At 41.8% G+C, this 22,898-nt stretch overlaps 1 protein-coding gene and 1 long non-coding RNA gene across 2 annotated transcripts in view; one reads left to right on the plus strand and one right to left on the minus strand.

Moving 5' to 3' along the window:
• LOC147180273 (neurocan core protein-like) overlaps window positions 1-22,898 on the minus strand; it is a 72,865-nt gene that overhangs the window by 22,487 nt on the left and 27,480 nt on the right. The window contains exons 3-12 of the mRNA XM_086074965.1: window positions 21,364-21,570; window positions 18,648-18,830; window positions 17,435-17,609; window positions 16,747-16,874; window positions 14,581-14,886; window positions 13,001-13,126; window positions 10,148-10,240; window positions 9,924-10,072; window positions 8,961-9,138; window positions 3,802-4,965 (exon numbers count right to left, since the gene is read on the minus strand). Coding sequence (XP_085931091.1) covers window positions 3,802-4,965; window positions 8,961-9,138; window positions 9,924-10,072; window positions 10,148-10,240; window positions 13,001-13,126; window positions 14,581-14,886; window positions 16,747-16,874; window positions 17,435-17,609; window positions 18,648-18,830; window positions 21,364-21,570 — 2,709 coding nt within the window. The remainder of the gene's footprint in view (window positions 1-3,801; window positions 4,966-8,960; window positions 9,139-9,923; window positions 10,073-10,147; window positions 10,241-13,000; window positions 13,127-14,580; window positions 14,887-16,746; window positions 16,875-17,434; window positions 17,610-18,647; window positions 18,831-21,363; window positions 21,571-22,898) is intronic.
• On the plus strand, window positions 11,445-21,736 carry LOC147180274 (uncharacterized). The gene is made up of 3 exons (XR_015094760.1): window positions 11,445-11,829; window positions 14,601-14,912; window positions 21,370-21,736. It is a non-coding gene; the product is annotated as an uncharacterized LOC147180274 (long non-coding RNA).

Genomic DNA, 22,898 nt, shown 5'->3' on the forward strand with positions numbered 1-22,898 from the left:
TGAATGAAGAAAGCTATCTAGTTTTATAATCAAGTAAATTGTGCTTCACCGTTCCCGGTCTGTGTTTCCAAAGGGGTCGGCAATGTCGAGACAGTCCGTTGGCGACTTCGCAAGTGGGATTTCCGAGTTCAAAGGGGGCGTTCCCGTACACACTTCCTGGTTTGAAGTCGGAAAAGTCGGACTTCCGACCATCCTCGAATGCAGCAATGGAGGAGAGTGACGCAGGAGAGGAAATGATTTTTCAAATCCCCGAAACTCCGGAACCATTAGCGCTAGCAACATAATTCCGAAGGATTCTGAAAGCGGAGTAGCGGAGCTTTCGATCGGGAGAAAACAAAAACAAAACAAAAACAGGCAGACTGCTCTAATAGGAGTATCTAAATGGTTTAAACGGTCAAATCCAAATAATAGGATTCCATCTAAATGGTTCGAATTTTTTATGCACATTTTGGTGATGGCTTCCCTCCCGCATGAAAATGAAGTTTGTCGTTACATTGAGAGCTGACGTTAATAAAGCCATCTAAAATTCCATTCGTGTTTTTTTTTTTCTTTAATTCATTTGTCTCCCCAAACATCTTAATTTATCATCCGCCATTTATTGTGACTACAAACGTGCGTGTGACGTAGTATCGGTCAAAAGCGTGCGACGTATATCCGGCCTTGTCGTCGCTTATTCGCAAAACCTGTTTCCATCGCCAAAATGCGCATTTCCCCTTTTTTTTGATACGCTTCAAAAACCACACCCACTAAGCGCAAATTGTTTTTTTTGCAAATTTTCAACCTTTCTTTGAATTTCTGCCATTTGCATTCAATTCACACGTTTTGTTGTCGCGCCCCCCCCCACAACCGAGCAAGTGACTGACAAAGCGACGAGGAGCAAAAAGTACCTGCGCCGCAACAACAGGCATGTGGAGGTGGAGGAAAAGCGGTTACCCCGCCCCGCTCCCTAGCCAACTCATCCATCCACATCTTCAGTGTGTGTGGTTAAGATATCAGCGTCTGTGTGTTTACGGCTCTCCGGCTGCAAGCCTCCGGGGGGCTCTCGCTCAATCAATCAACCTTCATCCCCAACACACAAGCAGCTCCCCCCCCTACCCCCCCCCCCCACCCCCCACCTGCAAACCAACCCCCAGGCTTCCTCGTCGATACGATTTACAGCCGTTCTTTCCTCTTACCGGCAGTTGGCAGCTTTGACTCGCTGGCTGCAGAGTTGCAGAGCAGCAAAGTAATCACCATCCAAATGTGGGATATCAACAGCGCCCGTGAGGATTTTCACTGGCGGCTGATGGGATATTTCTCGTGAGCTTGCTCATTATCAAGCAAAAAAAAAAAAAAAATAGCCGGGAAGCTGCGGCGTGCTGCAGACTTAATCAGCAGATTGTCGACACTGACGGGGGGGGGGAAGGTGGTCTCTCCACTTTTTGAGGAGAATGCGGCACTGTATTATTCGGAAGATGTGAGGTCGTGACAAGGTCAGGGAGGAAATGAAAAGTCAATTTTCAGTAATAATCCCCAGAACTGGAGTCTCATTTTGTAGTTATTGCTGGTTATGAGGGTTACACATGAGCTCCCTTTACCATAAAAAAAATGAATAAATCATATTCATCCCTTGTTGCATCATTCGACCTACTCACATACTGACGATTCACACATTAAGCTCACGCGTCTCGTCAGGGACGAGCGATGTTCTTTGCTAGCTCGCGAGCTCGTCTGCCTTCAGGGAGTCGATGGCGTGAGTCATCATTCAGCAGCGCGACGAGCTACGTTATTTGTGTCGTCGACGCGAAAAGCAAATGAATGTTGAAAAAGATGCAACAACCTTCTGGAGGCGGCACTTTTAACACCAAGTCACTAATTGCACTTTGTTAAGAAGTGTGCTGATTAGCATGTTACTAGCGAGTTAGCATCTTCACCAAACAGTCGAATATCTGCCGACGGCATTAGCCAACAGCAACAACAAAATTGAGTGCCAAAGATATTTCTGGGTCATTTTGGCTGCTTGGAATTGGCTCTAGATTTTGAGATATTGATTTATTATTATTATTATTATTTTTTATATATTTTTTTACAATTAATTGATGTGTACATTGATCATTACTAACGTAATGTTTGTGCTTTGAAGTCACCTGTTTTTGCAATCGTTTACATTGTCAGAATTTTTTTATACATGATTTGCATACAGAAGATAACGATTGCCGTCTTTCATGATATTGCATGAAAAATGCAAAAAAAAATACTCTAGGGACAAGATACAGGCTCATCAAAGTTGTAGCATAAAGACAATACCAATGTCAGAAAATTTTAAAGACAAAAATATGGGAGATCCCAAAAACTACAGCCAATTCAAAAAAATCGATATAATTTCCAGATTCAGAAAATCAAAACATCCGAAAAACCGTTGAAACTTTTTTGGGGCAGCAAAATGTGTGTTGACCAGTGTTAGCATGCTGATAACATTGTGAGCTAATGCTAATCTGTGCATCCAGCAACACTGAACTTCTGTTTACCTTTTGGATTTGACGGACCAAAATCTGAATAGCTTGTCAGAAAACAGAATAGACCAAAAAAAAAACAACAAGCGCCAAACGGGACAAAAAAAGACTTGAATTTTTCAAAACAAGTATACAATATCTTTACCCACAGATAGTATGTGCTCAATAAAAAGCAGATTTGATACCAACAGATATTATGTGACCGGGTCTGGCTAAATTGTCCTCTTAGGTAAAAAAAAAAGAAGAAGCAAATTCAAATATTTTTATTCTTCTTTTAATTCCCTTTAAAATGATCTAAGTACTATAAACCAGTGCCGTGTGGTCAGGGGAGGCAAGGTAGGCACTGCCTGCCCCAGAATAGAATGAAAGTTGAAACCGTTTGCCTTTTTCTATTTATTTTAATTATTTCTTTCATTTCAGAAAGCCTACACGACCGATAGGTTTAAAAGTGACAACATTTGGTGATTTTCATACCTCAATTAAAAATGACTTCGTCTGGCCTGCAGACAAAAAAGCTGCAAAAATGATCCTCCTGAAGGCGACTGTGCTTTTCCCAGCCCAGTCCGCGTAGCGATGTGTGTTTGCGCATGCGTCGTCAGTTCCCCAGTAGAAAAGTATTTTACGCACATAGGCAGATCGCGACGCAGCCTTTTTTTTACGCCGCTGTATTATTCCTGTGCGAATGTACGTTCGTGCATTCGTGAATTCAAAACACACTTCGTGTCCAACTATTTTCACGCCTTTCTTTTGAGGGGAAAACGTCAGCTTTTGAAGGATGCGGGACCAACGCCTTAGCTAGCGGGTCTTCAGCAAAGTAAGGGACAAATAATTATTCGTATTTTTTACAACGAATGGTGCAAAAGGAAAGATTGGCTTCGATGAACTGGCTTTTACACTTGACATGATGTTTGGCGTTGCTATTGCTAGCTCGATTTTGTGAGGAATTTGGCAGTTTTACAGGGAGATATTCACTTTATTACATTCTTTATCCTTTATTACAGGTTGAAATCTCTACTTTCGACAAAAACAGTTTTCCTTTGGCACATACAGTACATCTTTCGAAGGTCCATAGCAACCGAGTATCTTAGGAAAAATGTATTGACCCCAAACTTTCATCAATTGTTGAAAGACCAGTGGAAAGTCGATTCCAATAGCGGGTTAGAACATCATCCGAGATTTTATTTTGAGGCCAAGTTTGCGAATTCCCCAAGACGCGCTAGCTAGGAGTTAGCCGCTAGCTAGAAGTTAGCTAAAAACACTTTAGCTAAAGACGGATATTGAGATTTGAAAGCAGGACATCAGTACTCACCAGCTGGGACCAGAGTGATGGTGCTGACATTGAACCTGCGGCTCTCCTCCTCCATGTTGCCCGGCAACGGGGACCCTGAGCCCACAGTCTGGGACCAGGCGGGCTCCTCCTCTTCCGGAGCAGGATCCAGAGAGACGTTGAGAACCGCCACACTCTCAACCGGAACCCATTCCAGCAGTGCCACGGGGTTAGCGGAGCTGTTCTGGTGAGCCGAGGGTGGAAATGGAGGCGGTCCTCCCGATACTGATCCGACAGTCTGAGCTGGAGACGGTGTCGTTGAAGGGGAAAGAGATGGCACAAACTGGGCTGGAGATGGAGACGGGGTCGGAGTTGAAGTCGATGTCGAAAAGGATGAAGTTGTGGGTGCTGAGGTTGAAGAAGAAGAAGAAGACAAAGAAGACGAAGAAGACAAAGAAGAAGAAGAAGAAGAAGACAAAGATGATGAAGAAGAAGACAAAGAAGAAGACAAAGATGATGAAGAAGAAGACAAAGAAGAAGACAGAGATGATAAAGAAGAAGAAGGCTCCAAGTCTGCTTGGACAGATTGTGTCTCAGTGGAAACGGTGGACGGGATTTTGGACGCTAGCAGGTCAACAATAATTTGAGCTGTGGACATCACGGAGGGCTCAGGAGTGGTGGTAGGGTTGGCGGTTGTGGTGGTCGTGGTCTGTCCTTTCCTGTGACCTCTTTCTCTAGACCTGGACCTCTCTCTCGGTTTACTGGTCCCGACTGGGCGTCGCGAGACTTGAATCTCCCCTTTGGCCTCCGCAGCGGTAATCTCGCCACTTCCTTCATCATCTGCTCTTCCCTTGTCTTCTCCTCTGCTCCTATCCTCCCCTCTGTTCTTCTTGCCCCGGCCTCTTCCTCCTCTGGAACTGGCTCGGGACGTCGCCGTGACGTCCTTCTTGTCACTGGACTGGGTTGTTGTCTCGGCATCTACGCGAAGCCAGGTTTCCCCGCTAGATGAAGTTGTTTCAGTGACCGGGCTCGAGGTGGTGGACAGACGTGTCTGCGGAGTCTCCTCATTGACGGCTGTCCCGGTAGTCAAGGAATTATTGGAGGCAGGAGATGAAGATGTCACATGAGTGGTTGATTCTTCATTGACTGGGGTCGCACCGTCCTTGGAGACGCTAATGGACAGGAAACTTCCCAGAGAAAAGTGACCTGCGATGAAGTGACAAAAAGCAAAACAAGATCACTTGAGTAGTAGTGTATTTTTTTTCTATCCTTTTAATAATCATTCACCGCCATTCACGGCTATAAGTAAAAAAAAAAAGAGTAAGCATTCTGGATTTCAATATAATCAAGTGAACCTCATTCATCCATCCATCTTCTGCCGCGTATCCAATAATAATAATAATAATAATAATAATAATAATCCATCGGATTTATATGGCGCTTTTCTATCTAATCAGCTACTCAAAGACGCTTCACAATGGATCCATTATTCATGCACTTACACATCCACACTGTGGTGGCGGTAAGCTACTTAAGTAGCCACAGCTGCCCTGGGGCAGGCTGACGGAGTCAGGTCAGGTTGCGGGGGCAGCAGCTTTAGCCCAGACTTGTATGCGGGATCTTGTTCTTCCTACCCGCACCTATGGTCACGACCCACAGACCCGTGACCATAGGTGAGGGTAGGAACATAGATCCATCGATAAATCGAGAGCTTCGCCTTTTGACTCAGCTCCTTCTTCACCACAACGGACCGATACAGAGTCCGCATCACTGCAGACGCTGCACAGATCCGCCTGTCGATCTCCCGCTCCTTCCTGCCCTCACTCGTGAACAAGACCCCAAGATACTTGAAACTCCTCCACTTGGGGCAGGATCTCATCCCCAACCCGGAGAGGGCACGCCACCCTTTTCCGACTGAGGACCATGTTTTCGGATTTGGAGGTGCCGATCTTCATCTCAACCGCTTCACACTCGGCTACGAACCACTCCAGTGAGAGTTGGAGATCACAGCTTGATGAAGCCAACAGCACCACATCATCTGCAAAAAGCAGAGATGCAATGCTGAGGCCACCAAACTGGATCCCCTTAACGCCACTGCTGCGCCCAGAAATTCTGTCCATAAAAGTTATGAACAGAATCGGTGATTAAGGGCAGCTCTGGCGGAGTCTTACTCCCGGCAATGCGGACCAAAAAGGCCCAAATAGGACTCCTTCTTCAGCTTGACGGCATCCCTTACCGCTGGTGTCCACCAGCGGGTTCGAGGATTGCCGCCACGACAGGCACGGACCACCTTACGGCCACAGCTCCGATCGGCCGCCTCAACAATAGAGGCGCGGAACATGGCCCACTCGGATTTAATGTCACCCACCTTCCCCGGGACAAGGGAGAGGTTCTGCCGGAGGTGGGCATTGAAACTCTTTCTGACAGAGGATTCCGCCAGACGTTCCCAACAAACCTTCATAATACGTTTGGGTCTGACAGGCATCTTCCGTTCAGTTGACAGGTCTTCACCCGTCCATCCGTCTTCAATTCCGCTTATCCGGGGTCGGGTCGCGGGGGCAGCAGCTTTAGCAGGGAAGCCCAGACTTCCCTCTCCCTAGCCACTTCAGCCAGCTCCTCCGATGGGATCCCGAGGCGTTCCCAGGCCAGCCGTGGGTCGTCCCCGGGGTCTCCTGCCGGTAGGACATGCCCGGAACACCTCCCCAGGGAGGCGCCCGGGAGGCATCCGAACCAGATGCCCCAGCCACCTCAACTGGTTCCTCTCAACGTGGAGGAGTAGCGGTCTTCACCCGATTGCCCAAAATATGCGACCGCAAATCCAATGACACGACTACGAAGTCGATCATCGAACTGCGGCCTAGGGTGTCCTGGTGCCAAGTGCACATATGGACACCCCTATGTTTGAACATGGTGTTCGTTATGGACAATCCTTAACAAGCACAGAAGTCCAATAGCAAAACACCACTAAGGGTTCTGACGGGGGGGGGGTCCGTTCCTCCCAATTATACCCCTCCAGGTCTGTCATGGTCCACGTGAGCGTTGAGGTCCCCCAGCAGAACGAGGGAGTCCCCAGAGGGAGCGCTCTCCAGCACATCCGTCAAGGACTCCAAAAAGGGCGGGTACTCTGAACCGCTGTTTGGTGCATATGTACAAACAACAGTCAGGACCCGCCCCCCCGACCCGAAGGCGGAGGGAGGCTACCCTCTCATCTATCGGGTGAACACCAATGTCCAGGCACCAAGCCGGGGGGCAGTCAGTATGCCCACACCTGCTCTGCGCCTCTCACCGTGGGTAACTCCCGAGTGGAAGAGAGTACAGCCCCTCTCGAGAGGACTGGTACCAGAGCCCACGCCGTGTGTTTGGAGGAGAGTCTGACTATATCTCGTTGGAATTTCTCTGCCTCACACACCAGCTCGGGCTCCTTCCACTTCATGTCCCAAGAGCTAGCTTCTGTAGCCCAGGATCGGACCGCCAAAGTTCCCGCCTTTGGCTGCCACCCAGCTTGCTACGCACCCGACCTCTTTGGCCCCTCCTCCAGGCGGTGAGCCCATAGGAAGGGGGTCCCACGTTGCCTCTTCGGGCTATGCCCAGCCGGGACCCATGGGTGAAGGCCCGTCCACCAGACGCTTGCCTTCGAGCCCCACCTCCAGGCTTGGGCTCCAGAGGGGTGCCCCAGTGACCCGCGTCTGGGCAAGGGAAACCACGATCTAATATTTGTACTCGTCATAAGAGGTCAGTGTGCCATGTTTTGTCTGGTCCCTCACCGAGGACCTGTTTGCCATGAGGGGCATAAAGCACCAGACAACAAGCTCCTCGGATCAAGTGAAGCTCACACAGTAAATTTTGTAGACTACGTTTTGGTCTCACTCTAAACAGCGTGGACAATAAAATATTCAGAGTAGATTTTACTCAAAGTGTTTTACTGTGTACGAGAGAACTGGCCTATCCTATGGGGGAAAAAACAGCAACGTTTTTTCGCTCCGAAATTCTAAGTACATTTTAGAAGGAATTTTTTTAATACATTTTCCTAGTTTATTTATTATTATTATTATTTTTTTTTAAGTTACACAAGGGTCAAGGAACAAACTCAAGACCTTCAGCTTGGGAGACTGCCACTCTACCACCTGAGCTATGCCACTCCTACTGTTTGCTCATATCCAATTGTTTTTGGTCAGTTGGAGGTACGAAGATTCCAGCTGGCACGGCGAGTAGATGGGCTGTCTCCTAACCTGAAGTCGTGGGTTTGTTTCTCAACCCTTGAGTGACTTTATTTATTTATTTATTTATTTATTTATTTATTTATTTATTTATTTGTTTATTTATTTGTTTATTTATTTGTTTATTTATTTTAACAAGCTAGTAAAATGTTGTCAAAAATCTCTTGCAAACTTTACTTAGAATTTCTGAGTGAAAAATCTTTAATAGTTTTTTTCATGGGATAGGCAAATTCTCTCGTATACAGTAGAAAAATAAAATTTACTGTGTTTAGAGTCAAATTTACTGTGCAAATGAAACGGAGTCCTACAAAGAACAGAACGAAAGCCTCACAGATTTCCCCAGAATTGAATTGAAGATCTCGGAAAAAGCACTTTATTGATCATCACTTTCCTCTGCAGACGTTTGAACGCGTTCGGCCACGCGGAACTCTTGACAGAATGCAAACGAGGACGATGATGATGCAAGTTTTGTGGGTCCTGCCGGCTTTCGGGCCAAGATGTTCTTCACGCGCGATGATGTTGACAATAGCAAATAATGGTCGTCGCTAATAGCCAGCTTGAGAAAAAGACATTTACAGAAATGTTAGCGCTGCGTGACAATTCAATAAACACATTTTTCGCATATAACCTCAGGATGCCTTTTGGGGGGAAAACACAAATGCAATTATGCTGTTGGGTCTTTTGTACATTAAACACAAAAAACATAACTACTACGTCGTCAAAATATACACCACTAATTATTTCAGCCATGGAAGTATTTTGACATTTTAAGCAGCCAAACGTCACATGATTGATAACAATAATAAGGAATTCATGTTTTTTTTGCATCTAAGGCAAAAGCCCTTCCTCTCTTCTGAATTATTAATACTCGTTTTTTGTTCTCCCATCCGTCTTTATTTAGAGCACTTTTTGTTATTATTACAGTTAATGTTCCTTGAAAACGTAAAAGGCGTCAACTAAAGGAATAAGAATCAAAGTCTTCACCTGGTGATGTCGTCGCGGCCAAATCGGCGTCATCGTGCTTCATTTTCTTCTTCTTCTTCTTCACGTCTTCTTCCTCCACGGTTCGCTTGGGAGTTGCGGTTGCCTCCTCACGAGCACCGCCAGTCCCGACCAGGTAGTTCCAAGGCTTCCAAAAGGATTTCACAATCCCGGAGATGACCTGCGATGATTTCAAAAATCACAGAAGAAGTCGGACTTCAAACGGAAATGCCAATTTCAGATTTCTTTTGAAGGTTTTCAAAGCACCGACCTACAGTTTGTAAGCGGCATCCAATTTTTAGCGGGACATTGTTTCATGCTTTTAGTTGAAGATTTTTTTTTTATTCTTATGAAATTGTTTGAATTTTTATCCCAGCATTGCTAGGCACTGTTAAGTTATTAACATTGTTTTTCAGTTTCAATTTATATTTTAGCCGTTTTGGATTTAGTTAACTCAGTATGGCTCAATGAATAGAATTGTATTCTTATCAGTGTTACTTTCATGAGAAAGGGCAACGGGTTCCTTGCATCCGCTATTTGGAAGGGAGTATATGTGTCTGGTATCTGTCTCTTTCGGAAGAGACAGGCGGATGTATGATTGTTTTTCTCTAATCTGATTTATAGCTATGGGAACTTGCTGAACTTGCTGATGGGAGGAGAAGGGGGATTTTCTTGTATTCACTGAGTTGTAAACAAATGTACTGTGGGCTAGTGGGAGGAGACTTTTCGTATTCTCCCACTTTTGTATAAGTATTGATGCCCCACGTTGGACGAGACAGACAACCTGATAGAACACGGCTTCAGTGTCATCAGCCTTTTGTCTTCAGAAGCTTCTGATAATTATTTACCTTTGCAAAGGGACTTCTTCACCAGGATCTCACCATTCAGTTAATTGAACACGCAAATAGTACAATACTTAATATTGTCTACTCTAACAGCACCAAATAATAATATATATTTTTTTACCTTCTTCTCAGCAGGTGTTGGAACGACGGGCGGCTGGAGAAATTCGCTTGAATCGGGCTCAAATGGTTCTCCCCAGTCGATGCTTTGACCCGGAACGATCCGAAGGCTCACGTATGACTCTGCGGACTGTGAGGACCAGGGGTCTGCGGCTGGGAAAACACGGTTGCTGTTTATGCTCCTGGTTCGAACATCCGAGAGGGCAACACGTTACCGGGCGGACTTACAAGCATTGGCGCTAAGAAGAGACTCGTCCTCGTCCTCGTCCTCCTCAAGGTCCATCAGTCCGGTCCAGTTGGATGGAGAATGGTCACTGTCACCTGCAGGTTCCAGCGGTATCGAAAGTCAGCACACGCGATACTTTGTACAGATACTTGTGTTACAAAAAGTACGGATTAGGCTATGAGATGTCAATTCTGAGCTTTGTTTATAAATACACTGTGCATGATTGAAGTTACAGTAATTGCTGAAAATAGGCAACGATTGAGAACGATGTTGTAATGAATTGTTGGGATATAGAATTAAACATTTTGAACGGGACACGGTTTCATGCTTTCAATGGGCACAGAGAGCGTTTAGTTGAAAATGTTTTATTTATTTTTTGCTCATTCAAATTTGGCAGCTTTGTTCAAAGCATTTTTTATATACAATAGTCTTTTTGTTAACTTGCTAACTGCACATAAAAATAGTTTCCCTCTGGGTAGAAAAAAAAAAGATCACAAATTTGCTAGCATTGTAAACTGACTGACAAAAAATGCTACATGAGCTAACAAAAAAATGCACGTCACTTGTATGCATTTTTTCAGATTGACGGGACATTTTTACAACAAAAGCTCATGTTTTTTAGACAACATATTTTCCATAAATCATTCTTGTAGCCAGGCTTGGGGAGTAACGGAATCCATGTACTGCCGTTACGTAATCAGATTACCCCCAAAAAAGTAACTGTATTCCTTTACAGTTACAGGAAAAAACATATAATCAGATTACCGGTACATTTATTAAAAATGGGGATTATTTCGAGGGATTACAATTCCTACGATGAGAGCGAGTGAGTGAGAGAGAGAGACTTGTTGACATCGTGTCGGGCACGCCCGCCTGTTTAAAAGGGTTCATGGACAAAAGGAGGAAGTAAGACGCGACCGGTATTTACGGTTTGGAACACACGTGTCTTGCTGAAGGACCGATTTATCTTTAACAAAGAAAAAGTTTCAGCTGAGAGTCCATTCTGCGGCATGCTATGCTGAAATTCTTGCTAGCTGCCGCTACAACATAACGTGAGTTACATCTTCCGAACAAATATCCCTCCCACCAATTCACCATACACCAGTGGTCCCCAACCACTGGGCCGCGGCCCGGTACCGGGCCGTGGGTCATTTGGTACAGAAAGAAAAAAAATTGCATTATTTTTATTTTTTTCGAAAATGATGTTTTATTTTGAAAAGTGGCCGGATTCTGTCTGTTACATCCGTCTCACTTGACGCACTTCAAGGCCGCTACGCCACACGTCACATGATACGTCACGCTAAATTTAATTCCAAGCTAGCAAAATGAGCAACAAACAAACTTCTTTAAAAAGTTTCTTTGCGAAGGGGAAACGGTCCAATGAAGGGACAGAAGAGGAACCTGGACCCTCTAAAAAAAAAAAGGGAAAGCTGCCTTTAACAGGCAGTATCAAGAATCATATTTAAAATATGGATGTATCGCCACGGGCGATTCCCACGCACCAAGCCCCGCTTTTGCGTAATATGCGGTTACCGGCTTTCTAATGAGGCGACGACGCCTTCGAAACTGGTTCGCCACTTGGAGAGCAAGCACAGCAAAAGACAAGCTTTTGGAGTATTTTCAACGGAAACAACGTGAACATGAGGGGCAGAAGGAGTTGCTGATGGCCACCACGTCCGCGCAGGCAAGTGCACTGAGAGCAGCCCAGAGTGTGTTGCATTGTTTTGGGTTCAGAAACCATGTTGCTCATGTGACGTTCTGTTGTTGGTGCGACCTTACGGACACCGTGAATAAAAGTTGCACATGATTACACAGTAGATTTACGTTCATTATTATTATTATAGAGAAAATACCACCAGTTTTTTTCTTGTCATTTTATTTTTGTTTTTATCAGCTAAACCTTTAGATTGGGCCGTGAAAATATTGTCAGACATTAAACCGGTCCGTGGTACAGAAAAGGTTGGGCACCACCTGCCATCCACAATATGGCTTCACTCGTGACTGGGATAAAAGTTTATTTTGCCGTTAATTTCACGCGTGGTTATCCTCATAGCATTATTAGTGCATGTGTGCGTGGGCGAAATGACCATGGAAATGGGCTTTTAAAAGACCTTTGACTTCATGAGCATACTTGGTATTGGAGTAATCCAAAAGTAATCCAAAGTAATAGTTACATTACTTTCATATTATGGTATTTGGATTACGTTACTAACTACATTTTTTTTTAGCAGGTAACTTGCAACTGTGACGGAATACATTTTAAAAGTAACCCTCCCAACCTTGCTTGTAGCCCACAACATCAAACATTTATTTTAATTAAGGCAATGGTTCGGGACTGTTTCTTTATCTGTTGTGATTGTTGTTAATTGCGTCTTAGGGCCACGTATGAATATATTTTTTTAGAGGGCGGGGGCAATATTCAGAGAAAAAAAAACGCGCAAATTTGCCACTTTATAAAGTGGCAGATTCGCGAGAAAAAAAAACTTGTGGCCTCATACGCCGTCAAAGTGAATGTTTCCTGGTTCACGTTGCTCCAAGCTGTTTTTGTTTTTTTCACCTCTCAATCAGTGAAGATCTCAAATCGGGTTGACTTTGGCTCTTTGTTTCTACTTTGAACCTCTTTTTTTTTTTTTTTTTTTTTTACAAAATTTGTGATTGAAAAAAAGTATAGCGACCCCATTTAAAAAAAAGTAAGGACAAATTCCAAATTGCTTCATTACTTTCGGTGTAACGGGTGTTCTCCATTGCTTTACACTACCAGTAGGCCTAATAGTTGTAGAAACCATGTGAAATATGTGGAGAAAAAAAATCAGCTAAATCTGCTAAAAAAACGGAAGAATCATCAAATGTAAAACCTTTGGCCGTGACGGCAGGTGGGCTGCCTGCTGGTGAAGGCGCAGTACTGCCGTCTGTGAGGTAGCTCCAGGGCTTCCACAGGGACGTGTAGATCTGAGAGATGCTGTCTGTGTTCTCCACTTTAGCTACAGAAAAATAAAGATGAAAAAAAGGACAACTCGCGGTAAGATTTCTAGCCAGCGAAGGAATTCAAAAAGAAAATCTGAAGTCAATCCTTTGCGTTGCAATCCAGTTTTCTCACAGCTGCATGACAGCGCGAAGATGTCGCTCAGGATGAACTGTTGCCATAGTTACAACGCCGGCCGCGGCATTTTCTGTCATTGTTATTACAGAGCAAATTGGAGGCTTCGCCAGCTTCTCCGCCTGCTTGGCCTATTAAGGACATTTTATTTTATTTTATTTTATTTTCCTCTACATTGAATCGCTCGAAGTCTTGGGTCTCGTTCCATTTATTGCTTTAGCAATAAACATATCAAATTATTTCCAAGTCTTTATTCAACGAGACAACAACAACTAATTATAATTATAACTATCATCATTCGTATTAATTAGTAGATGAGCTTTTATTTATATATTATTGCACTTTCTACCTGCATGACGCAACATCAGGAGCAACTGGGGGTTTATTATCTTGCTCAAGGACACTTCGGCATGGCCACAAAGGTTGACGCACAACTTTCAGACTTTTTTCGAACAAGTCTTCAAAAAAAACTACACACTATACTATTTTCTACACAAAAAAAAAGGAAATTAAAAAAAAAACTTGGGGGGAAAAAAAAGCGAATCCCAGATTATTGACTGTAATCAGTTCCAGCTGCTATAAATAAACAAACAAAAAAATAAATAATTAATTGGTATGTGCATCTTAATAAGAACAATAGCATTGTTCTTTATAAAAAAAACATCCTGCAATGACAAAATTAAATAGAATGTAAGAGTTTTTGCTGCAATTGAATGAACATTGTGCTGCTCTTTCTGGTGTGCGCACCTTGGCCACCTGGGGGCAGAATAATACAGATATAGAGGTAAACACGGAGATTACTTTGTTATCTAAAGATTGGTTGATTGATTGATTGCGCTCAAAACTCGGTAAGCTGCAGTAATATTAGCCGTTCTTTGCAGAGGATAAAGGATATATGCCTGCGAGTATCACTTTGTTACCCATCTACGCGGTGTTGTTCCATTTGTTTGTGTCTGTATTAGCCCATCTATGTTGTTTTACATTGTTTGTTAGCATTCAGCTAAATGGAATTTAAACCAAAGCTATGCAATTATTTCGTTTTTGACAGTCAATTTTAAAGTTCACTATTTGCCAAACTGCTGCTTGTTGTGAAGTAAGTTGAGTTCACTGCTCGTATCTTGATATTTTTTTTTTGCTTTCAAGTCAAAGCAATCAGTATAGCGCTTGTGCAAAAGCAAACAAAACAATCGTTTACAATACACTATTTGCAAACGATGCGGAGTTGTTGTGAATTTTTTCCGACCGCGCCGACCAGAAGGTAGCTGCAAAAAGTTGATGTGGTGCGTTGAAGCCGCTGTCAGCTGTGAAAAAGAGTTTTCCAACAAGTCCGCTGATCACCTCCCACTGTGCCTCTGTAGCAGTACGCGTCATACAGCGCCGTGCCGTTGTCACGTGTGACGTTGGACGCGACGGTGCGAACTCCCGGCTCGCCGCCGTCGCCGCCGCCGCAGTCCGGCCGAGGGCGACCGACCGGGCGGCGGACGCTGCCGTCGGACAGCCAACCCGGGGCGCAGCTGTCCAGGCCGGCCCCCCAGGCCAGATAAAGCTGGCCCGCGGTGGCCAGCTGACCCCCCAGGGACACGCAGCGGTCTGACGCCGAGGACAGCGACAGCCTGCCGGGAACTGAGGCGTGAAACACTTCGCCTGCAGGCGGGAAATAGAACGAGAAGGTGAGGGAGAAAGAAAAACATGTTTCTTAGATTATTTTTTAGATATAACAATGTGAGGCAGAAATAGCCGACTGTTTTTAGTGGCACGTTCAACAGCGAGCGGCGCAGTGGCAGGAAGGCGCGCATTGCCTAAAAATAAATAACTTGTGTTTCTGAATGTCACCACTGCAGTCATGTGGTTTACTCACCTTGGTCAGAATTTGGCACATTTTTTGAGACTTTAATCCCGATACAATGAACCCTCATTTTTTTTGTGGGGGATGTGACACAAAAATGAGTGCGTTCATTTTGAGTTCATTTAAAGTTCCTTTAGCGACACACATTTTTTTCAAACGTGCAATTAATGACCGCCCCTTACTTGGAAAGCCTGTACCGGAGGAATTCTAGTTGCAACGCAGCAGACACGTCCACGTCAAAATTTTGCAGTAAAATTTTTTAAATAAATGCATATATTTGCGGAGACTGGGGCCAAGTTGTATTTTACAATTTAAAAAATGTGCACAATTCACAATTCATAAGTTACTTCACGTTAACTCATTCACTGCCATTGACGGCTATAGACGTCAAAATTTCATTTGAACTATTTCTATTAGTTTAACATTTTTCCCACTTTTATTAACAAGAGTATGTTTTTATTGTATTAGAACAGATATAAAATTTGTGATTAATCGTGAAGTAACTAGTGAAGTCATGCGATGAATTACGATAAAAAATTGTAATCGCCTGACGCCCCTAATTTTTAATAATCGTTTCTTTAAAAAAAGAAGATAAAAAATAAAAAAAACTAATTAAAATTATTGTATTTATTTTTCTTAAAAATAACAGATTTTTAAAAATTAAACAATTAATCGCATGAATTCACTCGTTAACTCACGATTAATCATAAATTTTATATCTGCTTTAAACGTAAAAAAAATCATCTAGGTTTTCATACTCTTGTTAACAAAAGTGGAAAAAAATGTTAAACTAATATAAATAGTTCAAATGAATTTATGACGTCTATAGCCGTCAATGGCAGTGAATGAGTTAAAGACTAGATAGTTGTTAATATAAGAAAAATGCACTGAGCTGTCACCAATGTCTTACAAATGCAATTATGCTATCTAGTGGCAGAAAAATAACCTCAACACAAATCAATATCACACTCGTTTTTTTTTGTTTTTTTACAGTACAGTACGTCTTTTTAATTGTAAGTCAAGTTTCTGAATTATTATGAAATGACTGAATCAATGACTAAAAGATTCAGCCATATTTCTGTTAGTTTAACATTTTTGTCCACTTTTATGTTAACAACAGTATGAAAACTAGGGTGAGAAGCTCGGTCATCCGGGAAGGACTCAGAGTTGATCCTCCGCGTTGAGAGGAGCCAACTGAGGACACGCTGGAGAGACGATGTCTCTCGGCTGGCCTGGGAACGCCTCGGGATCCCGCCGGTGGCGCTGGCCGTTTTCGATTACGCGCCCCCGGTGCATCGTAGAATGTGATGACAGAAAGTAGACTAGACCTTAGACCAGCTAAAAACAGGTCTAAATTGTGGCGCAGGTGGTGTAATGCAATTTTGGCGGATTTGATTAATTTTTGCAGAAATCCATTCATTGATTGGATTACTATTACTATGTTATCTTTATTATATTTTTAAAAGCACCCCAGACAAGTAGATATCTTTTTGCAGTTCTTTAAAAAAATTATTTTGTGCGACATTCTCCTTCACTGTGAGTCCATTTATGCTTCCGCCATGATAGAAAAAAAAAACTCCACCCATGAGCACAGTTCGTTCAACTGACCAGAAAAATATGTGTAAAAATGCGTTGAAAAATGTGTGTGCGTGTCCTACCATCCAGTTGTTTTGCAAAGCAGTACACATCAAACAACTCTTTGGGGTCTCTTTTCCCATAATTCCTCACTCCAGCCGAAAACTCTTTATGTCCAGAGCAGTCCAGCTCAGTTGGCTGGACGGAATAACTGCAAGTAGAAGACAAACAAAAATGTTTTTCTTGTATTATATGGATGCTTCGACACACCAATTTCCTGCTGTGAAGATAAATGATATAGAAAATGAATAAATGGAGGCTTCATTTTTCAGTATTAACTCATTCAATGCCATTGACGGCTATCAACGTCAAAAATTCATTCATTTTAATTATTTCTATTAGTTGAATTTTTTTTCCAAAATCTAGAAAAAAATTTGGGGGTACATTTAGAACAGATGTAAAATTTGTGATTAATCGTGAGTTAACTAGTGAAGCCATGCGATTAATTACGATTAAAAAATGTAATCGCCTGACGCCCCGAATTTTTAATAATCTTGTCTTAAAAAAAAAAGAGATAAAAATTTTAAAAAATAATTACAATTATTGTATTTATTTTTCTTAAAAAAAAATGATTTTTATAAAAAAAAAAAAAAGAATTTATGGCAGTGAATTTATGGCAATTCAATGCATTCTTTCTCAGCTGACAATGTGTCTAACTAACGAGCTCAGCAGCTGAGCGGCGAGCAGGCACGTCATTTCTTGTCTCCTCACCGAACGGTCTGATCGTCCAGCCAGCCGGCCGCACAGCTGGCGAAGCCGTCATGATGCGCGGCCCACATCTGGGCCGATGTGGCCATCTGAGCCGAGTTCTCTTGGCAGGCTCGCTGAGCGTCCGCGAAAGAGAGGGCGTAACGAGCGCTGGGGGTCCGGTAATGGAACACCACACCTGCAGAAGCACGCAAAATACACGCGCGCGGGTTACTTTTGATCTTCTTCCACGGAATACCGCAAGGATGCGTTCAACAACATGAAGGTTTCACAGATGAAAGAATATCGGTGGTATGCAGCCTAAATGCTTTTGCCAAAGTCATTGACTGATTTGCTGGATTAACATTTTCCATGCTTAATTAATCAGCGGTAGCAAAAGTATTCATCTTCTGTACTTTGGTAAAAGTACTCAAAATTGAGTACTTAAGTCAAAGTCAAAAAGTGCATTTTTACTGTCAAATGTCAAAACAAAAAATCGACTTAAGTACACTAAGAACTTATTTGTGCTTTGTTACTTGCCACCATTGTAATTAGGGCTGCTCAATTACGAAAAAAAAATCATGATCACGATTATTTTGGCAATAATTGAAATCAGGATTATTTATTTTTCTGGTACAAAACAAGAAAATGTTTACACATGTAAAAATATTAAAACCAATTAAAAAAATTTTTTTAAAACACTATAATTATGTAAGTTCGTTTTGGACCAAATTAATGACACCATATATTTATAATAATATATATTTATTATATATTTAATAATTTTTTATGTTGGCAAACTTGACGTTGGAGTGCATGGTGCAATAGGACAATCGTTTTTTTTGGTACAAAAAAAGCAAAATGTTTAAACGTAAAAAAACAAAATAAAAAATATTAAGACAAATATAAAATTATTTGAAATGCTAGTTATGCAAGTTCTTTTTGAAACAAAATGTATTAAATTAATTATTGTTATAAATTTAAACAACTTAAAAATTAGTATTAATAAAAAAAAAATGTTTTACAATTACGCTGATTTTGTAATTGTGGAGTGCAATAATTGAAATTGTAATAGGATTTTGATTAATTGCACAGCCCTAATTGTAATTAAAACCAAATCGCAGGCATGCTAGCATGTTATTAAAATGAGCAATTAGCACAGAAAAAAAAAAAAATTCATCACATTAGTTGTGTCTGGCGCAACCATCACGTTATTGCCGCTCGCCGCTGAGCTCACCGTAGACCACCAGGGGCACGGCGTCTCTCTCGTAGTCGTTGCCCACGGCAACCTGACAGCGGTAAGTGCCCGAGTCGTTGGTACGCAGACTGGAGATCTCCATGGTAGCGTTGAGGGGATTGGCAGCGTATCCTGGCAGCCGGACACGGCCGCTGAAAGCTTTATTCACCTTGATTACATCACCTTTGGCGGACAGACAGACAGACAGACAGACAGAGACGGATAGACAAAGAGAGAGAAAGAGAGACAGGCTTCTCCTTTAGCAAAAGCAGATTTGAGAAAAGGACGAAGCAAAAGTCTTGAAAATCTTCACACGTCCCGATTTATTTATTTTTATTTTATTTATTGATTTATTAAGGCATGCTTGGATGAGTTTAGTTTGGAAGAAGTCAAGAAACCTGACCTGCACCGATTTGGATGAACGAGGACAACCCTTTTGTGACAGAAAGGTCGTCTCGCTCCACATTGACAGCAAACTTATAATTCACAAAAGTTATTCCGGATCATTGGATGAAAAAAAGGGTAGAAGCTATGATAGCTGAAAAGGGGCATTTTTCCCTCTTCTTATGGACACTTGCCCTAATAATTTTGTCCATATTTTGTAATGAACAGTTGTCCCAATACTTTTGTTGATATTTTGTAATCGGCAGCTGTCCCAATAATTTTGTCCATATTTTGTAATATGAACAGTTGTCCCAATACTTTTGTTGATATTTTGTAATCGGCAGCTGTCCCAATAATTTTGTCCATATTTTGTAATATGAACAGTTGTCCCAATACTTTTGTTGATATTTTGTAATCGGCAGCTGTCCCAATAATTTTGTCCATACTTTGTAATTAGACAGTTGTCCCAAAACCTTTGTTGATATATTTTTTTAATGGACAGTTGTCCCAATAGTTTTGTTGATATTTTGTAATTGGCAGCTGTCCTAATAATTTTGTCCATATTTTGCAATATGGACAGTTGTCCCGATACTTTTATCAATATTGTGTAACAGAGAACTGTCCCAATAATTTTGTCCATATTTGTAATTAGACAGTTGTCCCAATATTTTTTTTTACCAATATCGTGTAGCAGAAAACTGTCCCAACAATTTTTTCCATATTTTCTAGTTAGACAGTTGTCCCAATACCTTTATTGACATTTTGTAATGGACAGCTGTCCCAATAATTTTGTCCATATTTTGTAATGGGGCTCTTGTGCCAATACTTTTGTCAATAGTTTTTTGACGAACAGTTGTCCCAATACTTTTGTTCAAATTTTGTAATGGATAACCGATCCAATAATTTTGTCCATATCTTGTAAGGGTGTGAATTGCCTCGTACCTTGCGATTCAATCTGTATCACGATTCATAGGTCACGATTCGATTCAATATCGATTAATCCCGATACAAATCTACAAGTCAATTATTGGGATTTTTTTTTAAACTCAAATTTAGAAAATACTAATCAATAAATTAGGCTTAAAACTGTGAGCCACTGTATTTAACAAACAGGTTGCAATCATTGGACATTATCTACCATGCTTAAAGTGTGAACCATATTTCCATCAAAAATTCATGTTTAAACATCGATTCGGCAGCATGTTGCTGGTTCGATTTTTTTTTTAACACCCCTAATATCCTGTATTAGACCGCTGTCCCAATACTTGTGTCCATATATTATGCATGCAGTTTGTCTAGCACTTGTCCTTGAGCGATTATAATGAGTGTAATAAATTAAATGAAAAATTCCGTTAGGGCGGCAAAGCCGAATTTGGTCCAACACAGACAAACCATCATTTGCATTTCAGACACACGGGAAATTTGGAGTTCTCATTTAATCTAACTTGGATGTTTTTAGAATGTGGAGAGAACACACAAACTCCACAGACCCAAACATCAGAACTGTATATACATATATTAGGGGTCCAATGACACATGTAGGCTATCTGTAATTGTTCAATAGAAGGAGTAGAAAATAAGATTAAAAAAAAAAAAACACGCACTGCAATGTGAACGTAGCCTAATTTAAAACCTTAATGAGAATACTCTAATTCAAAATGTCAGAACATTTTGCAATGCATCAAAATATAGCAAACCATGAAACTAAAGTGTCAAACCGAAACGGATCGTGATTTTTGTGTATTTGTGTACATTTGTTTTTGTTATGTGAACTTGTATATCAAAAGATCGGATATAACAAAAAAAATCCAAATTGGGCAACACGCATTGCAGTATGAACGTAACCTGATTTAAAAACGTAATGAACTTCTGAAAATGTTAAACCATGGATTTGATGTATCGTTTAGAGCTGTCAAACGATAATTTTTTAAAATCAGATTAATCTCGTCTTCGAATTTGGATTAATCACGATTAATCGCTTAATTAATAAAACCTTTTTTAATCAACATTTTTTGCCTGCCAAATTTAAAGAGCACTTGTTATGTGCTAATTCTTTCGACATTTAATGTTATGAGGACGTCTTCAACATTTTTTTTAATCAACTGCACACTCTCATCTTCCTCTTTTTTCAAATCAATTAATTACTTGCACAATTTAAAATGGAAAAAAAAAATACCCCCATTTTTTGACATGAACAAATATTCTGAACATTTATTAAATGCTTTACTTTAATAGATGTAGTTATGTTGCAACGGCTCACCACTTGGAAAACTCCCAAGTTGCTTTTTTGTCGATGTTAGTCATTTGATAACTTCACATTTACTTATTCTACCTTCAGCTGACAGCACAAGCTGCTCCGGAGCGGAACCTCGTCCACCTGCAGGAGGCCTGACCAGAGTCCACAGGAGGCGGCGGGCACTCGGCGCCGACGAGTTGCTGGGAAGCGTGAAGACGCAGGGGAGCACGGCTTCACCTGCCAGCGGCTGCCGCGCGCTAGCATGGCTGACCCTCCGCATGTTAACTACGGAGGAGGATGCACCTGCAGAGAGGACCACATTGAAAAATGACGTGGCGTGCTTACACTGTAAAAAAAAGAAAGAAAAAAATGTATTTTTCCAGCAGCAGGGGTGCCAGAAAAGTACTATGAAATACCAAAAATGCCAGAATTTAAGTACAGTTTTTAACTGTAATTTTAACAAGATTGTTACAATATAAAAGTATATGACCAAAAAAATAACGTGATTAATTTTGCAAAACATGTCGAAAAACTGTTGAAAAATTTGATATTGCGTAATTCATTTATAAAGCATGTTTCCACCTTACAAGGCTCTCAAACTGCTTTAAGTTTTTGACACAGCATCAGGAGTTCAGCATTTCACTGAAGGATACTTCAACATGTTCACCAAGGGGATTGAACCCACAACCTCAGGGATACCAACCGACCACTCCACCACTGATCCCCACTGCCACTGCTGTTTATAAAATCTCATGAAATGTATAATTGGTAGTGCTGATGAGAGCAGAGGCAGCATCCGTAAGTCAAGTCACGTCACTTCACGTCAAGTCACGTCAAGTCACGTCAAGTCACGTCAAGTCACGTCACTTCACGTCAAGTCAAGTCAAGTCACGTCACTTCACGTCACGTCACTTCACGTCAAGTCAAGTCACGTCACGTCACGTCACTTCACGTCAAGTCACGTCACTTCACGTCAAGTCAAGTCACGTCACGTCACTTCACGTCAAGTCAAGTCACGTCACGTCACGTCACGTCACTTCACGTCAAGTCAAGTCAAGTCACGTCACGTCACTTCACGTCAAGTCACGTCAAGTCACGTCAAGTCACGTCAAGTCACGTCACTTCACGTCAAGTCACGTCAAGTCACGTCAAGTCACGTCACTTCACGTCAAGTCAAGTCAAGTCAAGTCACGTCACTTCACGTCACGTCACTTCACGTCAAGTCAAGTCACGTCACGTCACGTCACTTCACGTCAAGTCACGTCACTTCACGTCAAGTCAAGTCACGTCACGTCACTTCACGTCAAGTCACGTCACGTCACGTCACGTCACGTCACTTCACGTCAAGTCAAGTCAAGTCAAGTCACGTCACGTCACTTCACGTCAAGTCAAGTCACGTCACTTCACGTCAAGTCAAGTCAAGTCATCTTTATTTATATAGCGCTTCAAAACAGCCTTACCTGATTTTAGGACATTACTGAAATTGTAGTTATTTTCACTTTAAAAAAAAAGTCAATTCACAAAGAAATTATGATAAAATAAAATAAAATTCTGTTAATTTCTCAGTAAATATAAATGTTTTTTTCCCGCTTTTTTTTCAGGGTTTTAAAGTTGAATTTTACATTTCATTC

The sequence above is a fragment of the Leptonotus elevatus genome, chromosome 1 (assembly GCF_054856555.1).
Source record: "Leptonotus elevatus isolate MCC_2025b chromosome 1, RoL_Lele_1.0, whole genome shotgun sequence".
Classification (NCBI taxonomy): Eukaryota; Metazoa; Chordata; class Actinopteri; order Syngnathiformes; family Syngnathidae; genus Leptonotus; species Leptonotus elevatus.